At 43.7% G+C, this 6,000-nt stretch overlaps 1 protein-coding gene across 17 annotated transcripts in view; it reads left to right on the forward strand.

Annotated features, from left to right (window-relative positions):
- YTHDF3 (YTH N6-methyladenosine RNA binding protein F3) overlaps positions 1-5,740 on the forward strand; it is a 44,210-nt gene extending 38,470 nt beyond the window's left edge. For 8 of the 17 annotated variants that reach the window (XM_073794440.1, XM_073794439.1, XM_073794433.1 and 5 more), the window contains one exon: positions 5,200-5,736. In XM_073794440.1, the coding sequence (XP_073650541.1) occupies positions 5,200-5,322 (123 nt within the window). In that variant the 3' untranslated portion in view covers positions 5,323-5,736. Of the gene's footprint in view, positions 1-5,199 lie in introns of all 17 variants that reach the window. The other 9 variants (XM_073794425.1, XM_073794424.1, XM_073794427.1 and 6 more) reach the window with 4 other exon arrangements.
- The last annotated feature ends 260 nt before the right edge of the window (positions 5,741-6,000 follow it).

A 6,000-nucleotide genomic window follows, 5' to 3' on the forward strand; every position in this document is an offset into this window, starting at 1 on the left:
ATATTTATTTCAAGTATCTAAACTATGAGCAATGTTTTCTGTATGAAATGTACCCACTAATAATTTCTTGTATCTAAATTTAAAGCCAACTGAAACGATGTCAAGTCTTGAGTGAAACCATTCCTCTTTTGGAAAGGCACAGAGCTTATGTAAATTGATGGTCCTCCCCACGACCCCTGCCATTACTCCTTTAATAAGGGGAAAAAAGGCCTGAGAAAGAGGAACTTAGATATTCAGTACCTGTCTTAGAGTTATGTAGCCTTGGCATGTTTCTTTGTTTTTGTTCTAACTTTTTTTTTTTAATTTTTTTTTTCAAATTTCTTCAGCTTTCCAGGCAGTAGTTGAAAGGTCATGTGTTAAAACCAAATGAAAAGCCAAAGGAATGAATATCAGTAGCATATGTGTGTATGTGAGTGTGTGTGTGTGTAGAAATAAACTAGGTATTTGCATCTGTATTTATTTTCAACCAGATTAAAAAGAGATTTCACAGAAGACATTTTAAACAGCTTTCTGACAAAGGTTCAGATATAAAAAAAGACATTAATGCTGAGTTTCTTTCACATATAGACACAGCCTCTTCTTCCCCTTCAGTTCCTGTGTTTAGTTTGGTGAGGAAACATCCATCCACAATGAAGGCGCAACTTTCACTGTTTTAAAGGAAAGCCTCCAGTGTTTCATCATTGTAGATCTATTTTTACATCATTCAGGAGTGTTGCACAGGCCCAATGCTAGACAGATTACTGCCTCACAGTGGTTCCTGGATGGTTTTGATGCTTGGATCTATTGTCCTGGTATCTAGTCTTAATGTAACTCCCCTAATTTATTAATAATAAAATTATCACCAATCAATATCATACTTGTAACATTTCCATCATGTTTATAATACAATAATATATAATATTAATAATCTCAAATTTATTAACAGCTTGGGCAGCAGTTCCCAAACTTTTTAGTCTCAGGACCCTGTTACCCTGAAATGATTGAGTAACCAAAGAGCTTTTGTTCATGTGGGTTTTATCCATATTTACCATACTGGAAACTAAAACTGAAGAAGTTTGAAGCGCTTATTGTTCGATTTAATAGCAGCTGGATTTTCATCTTTCTTGTATATGTAATCCTCTGGAGAACTGGACTGTACACTCAGGAGAGAATGAGTGAAAAGTCCTGGTATGAATCTGAGTATGAACTTGTCACTGCAGACGCCCTCTGGGAACCACGGCTCTGGGGACACTGTTGGTGTGCTGCGTGGTGTTCGCGGTCCCCTGTGTGAATGGCTGTCCTAAGATCTTTTGGGTCCCGTTGGGAAACTCTCCACCATTCACGGGTACACAGCCCCCCACCTTCCTACAGACACACACCAATCTTTTTCCTTCATGATCTACTAACAGAAAGTCCAACACGCATCTCGGTTAACATCTTCATTACAAGGGATCTATTGATTCATAGCTTTTAGTTAACACTGAACTTTTTTCCTGTAACTTCGTATCATTTCCTTACCCTATCCGCTGCTTTATTGCCTACAGAAATAAGAACATGAGTGGTTTAACGCTCAAATTAGTTTTGATTTGTATTTGTAAGGGGTTTGTGTGGGGATATCTGCAGGGGAATGTTTGCTTTTATCCTTGGTCCTCCTTGCCTGACCTGACCCGGCTCAGCATCCTCTGTCTTCCTTTTTCCTCTGCTCTTCTTTCCGTACCGCCGCTCTAACTTACCAAGCTGCAAGCAGAGGCGGTGGTAACAAACGCAGGGACAACGGCAAGCGAGCAGGGGTTCCCCTGCCCCACTTTGCTCAGCTGTGTTTCTCTCCCGTCCAGGTCGGCCGTCCTGCTCATGTCCTTAACCAGCCCGGACTGCCCTCCGGCCTCAGATCCCAGCTCCTTCTTTCTGCCCTGGCCCCGTCCTCCAGCCGCACTGGCTTGCTTTCTTCCCACAAACTTCAGTTTCATTCCCACTTCCGAGTTCTTCCGTCCTCTGCCCGGATCAGATATTTGCTCTCTTCTACGGGGCTCCGCTAGGTTTACTTCCTCAGAGAGGACGTCCCTGGTCACCACAGCTGAATCAGTTACTCTGCCACTCCATTCTCTTACCCTCTACCTTCTTCCTAGCACTCATCCAGAAGTGTTCGTGTATCGCTTTTTTCTTTTTGAAATTAAAAAAAAATTTTTTAAGGCAATAATTTATTTATTTTTGGCTGTGTTGGGTCTTCGTTGCTGCGCGTGGGTTTTCTCTAGTTGCGGCGAGCGGGGGCTACTCTTCGTTGCGGTGCGCGGGCTTCTCATTGCAGTGGCTTCTCTTGTTGCGGAGCACGGGCTCTAGGTGCACGGGCTTCAGTAGTTGTGGCACGAGGGCTCAGTAGTTGTGGCTCATGGGCTCTAGAGCGCAGGCTCAGTAGTTGTGGCACACGGACTTAGTTGCTTCGCGGCATGTGGGATCTTCCCGGACCAGGGCTTGAACCCGTGTCCCCTGCATTGACAGGCAGATTCTTAACCACTGCGCCACCAGGGAAGCCCCTCACGTATGGCTTTGTAAACTGTGAGATTCGGAGGGAAGGGACTTTGTCTGGCACGGAAGCTGCTCCATAGCTACCGGTTTAATGAGTCATTGACGCCTCCCATCTGCTCCTGGATTGGGATGGATGGAGCCTTTGCTATCGATCTGCGATGGCGGCCTTCGTTGCTTGAGATCCAGAAGTCAGTCTATGAATTGGTGATGCAAAGAGCAGGGAAAAGTTGCTGCTGCTAATTATTGTTTGAGAAAAAGCCATGTGACTTTCATTTTCCTTACCAAGGACCTGCTGACTGCCTGACCATATCTCCATTCCATCTCAAGTATTCTATTTGCCTGCTCTTTTGAAATCCGCCAGCTTCCCTCCCTCCCTCCCTCCCTCCTTTCTTTCTTTTTTTCCAAAATTGCCTTTGATTGTCATTTACACTGGATTTTGTCTGGGTCAGATAAAGTGGGGGAATAGAGTGTGACTGGCCCTGCGATGGTTAAGAGTGCTGGGAAGCACCGGGGAGGCCATTGACTCACATCTTTCAGTTTATAGAGGAAGAAACAGGCTGGGATGCTATGACTTTCCCAGGGTCCCAGTTAATGACAGGAGGACTTCCAAGCCCAGATTTTCTAGCTCCAGCTTCAAAGCCAAATGCTTCTAAGTCTGTGCCCAAACCTTCTCCATAGCTGTTGACCAACCAAACAATTAAACGCCTCTGTTTTCTTGTTTGTAAAGTGAGAAAAATCCTCGCTCAGACTTGTTTGGAGGCTTCAGTGAGAATGCGCGCTGCGGGGCCTGCTGAAGCCTCCGGGGTGTGTCAGCACTGGCTCCCTGCTCTCCGCTCTCCTGCAGTGCTGGCTCCTCGAGTAGAAGAACCTGTTTTTTCCCTAATTGGCCTGGTGTTTGTCTCCTTCTCTGCATTCAAACTGTAGATCTTCCACACCCTTTCCAAAGCCATGGGTGGGCTTTTCAGCTTTCACAGGGCCAACGCTGTCTAGACAAGTGAAGTGTTAAAAGTTTTGTTTTAAAAAATGAGTCTGATTTTTAGAGATTGATGTTTCCTTATTATCGAAACATATATATCACTTTTCACTTCAGAAATGTAGCTACGTCTTTAAGTTACCCTAATACCTCTACCATATAGAAGAATGTTCCACCATAAGAGAATCCATATTTGTGATACAGGGGTGACGCTTCCAATTTCAGATAAAGGAGTAAGGATCTTATCAACTGGCTTCTGTACTGCCCAGCTTAATGTGGTTCGTAACTGAGCAATTACAAAATAAAACAAAAAAGTTTTTTAATTACATAAAACGACAGAAGAGGGAGCTATTGAGGTTTGATTACATTTTCCATTGCCCTGGTTGAGGTTTTTCTTTAAACTATAATATTTTGACTTAGATTTTCTCAATTGTCAACAGACAGGAAAAGTTTGATTATACTGGAGGATGCATATTCACTTCGGAGGATTACAAAAAATGAGTTTATTTTTTTCTATCATCTGGCCCCCTTCCATTCTTTATCATTCCCCAAACTCCTGTAAAGGTAATTGGTATAAGAAGAGTCACGGTGATTTTGCAGTGGTAATTTTAGAAATGAATCTACTCCTGCAAAGGTAATTGGTATAAGAAAAGTCACGGTGATCTTACAGTGGTAATTTTAGAAATGAATCTACTCCATTAGTGTAAATCCGGGTCATCGGGATCAGCTGTTCTACGAGCCGCTGTCCTAACTTGTGCTTTTGTCTGGCTTCCCGGAAACTTCTACTGGGCCTCAAAGTCTTACAGGGATTTTTGCTTGTATGATATGAGACCTGAAAGTCTTGAAATTCACAGGCACGGTTGACCTAGACAAGACACGCCGTGTGCATGCGCGGGTGGCATGTGCAGTGTGTGGATGGATGGGTGACGGGGAGGGAGGTGGAAAAAGTTTGTTTCGGGCCTTTCTCCACAATCGTCTTTAGGTCACGCCCATGTGTGTGATTTACTCCTGCTCTCCAGGCCCTGCGACCTGCTGGCCCTGTGCCCCCTAACTGGACCCTCAGCTTCCGAGCTCTCCCCACTCCTAGCCCACCCTCCCCACTTCAGCCATCGTCTTCATTTTTTTCAACACAAGTTGGAATTCCTCCTCTGGGAATTTCTCCTTTTGTGCATAAGTGCCTAAAAAAGGGTGTGGGGATGTGGGGATACTCCTTGCAGTGCTGTTTGTAATAGCAAATTAAACCATAGAAACAAGTCTGCTGGTCTAAAGAGTAAATGGTGTAAAGAGTAAATTCCTAACAATGAAACACTGGGTAGCCATTAATGCTGATGTGAGAAGATGGTGATGAATTTTCTTAAATTAAAAAAACTCACGGCACATATGATTTGTACCATGAGTTTTAATTGAAAGAAAAGATTCACATATAATTTTAATACATAATTTAAGCAATTTAAAAAGGATTTTATAGCTGAAGTTCTTTGAAATATACGTAGGACATTCATAACAATGGCTACTTCTGAACATGGTGCTAGCCTTTCTGGGTGTGGAGGAGGAAAGAGGAGAGGCTTTGCTTTTTGTCTTATAACTTTCTTTGGTTTGAACTATCTACCGAGAGCTTATACTTGTAATTAAGAACATAATTTAAATGCAGATGAAAGGGGAAGGGTGGGGTGAGGGATTGGGATTTTGGGATTGACATGTACACACCGCTATATTTAAAACAGGCTTCCCTGGTGGTGCAGTGGTTAAGAATCCGCCTGCCAATGCAGGGGACACGGGTTCCAGCCCTGGTCCGTGAAGATCCCACATGCCGTGGAGCAACTAAGCCTGTGCACCACAACTACTGAGCCTGCGCTCTAGAGCCCGTGAGCCACAACTACTGAGCCCGCATGCTACAACTACTGAAGCCCACGCACCTAGAGCCCGTGCTCCGCAACAAGAGAAGCCACCGCAATGAGAAGCCGGCACACCGCAATGAAGAGCAGCCCCCGCTCGCTGCAACTAGAGAAAGCCGGCATGCAGCAACGAAGACCCAACGCAGCCAAAATAAATTTAGTAAAGAAAAAAGAGCATTAAAATAGATAACCAACAAGGACCTACTGTATAGCACAGGGCACTATACTCAATATTCTGTAACAACCTAAATGGGAAAAGAATTTGAAAAAGAATAGATACATGTATATGTATAACTGAATCACTTTGATGTACACCTGAAACTAACACAACATTGTTAATCAACTCTACTCCAAGATAAAATAAAAATTAGAAAACAAACAAATGAATAAATCTACTGACCTTCCCAGATTGAATCACAGCATCAGTGTCTCCCTGAAGCCTTTCATGTACCCCTGGGTCTGCTTTAGATGGTGTTCCTCTGTGGTCACCCAGCTGGAATCCTCTCTGCTTGGGGTAGCTTGTATACTAGAACCAGAAGGGTTCTGATGTCAGGCAGAACTGGGTAAAATCATGACTCAACCTTTACCTGACGTGGACAACATATTTAACCTCCTTTAGCCTGAGTTCCT

This window comes from Tursiops truncatus, chromosome 17, assembly GCF_011762595.2.
Source record: "Tursiops truncatus isolate mTurTru1 chromosome 17, mTurTru1.mat.Y, whole genome shotgun sequence".
Taxonomy (NCBI): domain Eukaryota; kingdom Metazoa; phylum Chordata; class Mammalia; order Artiodactyla; family Delphinidae; genus Tursiops; species Tursiops truncatus.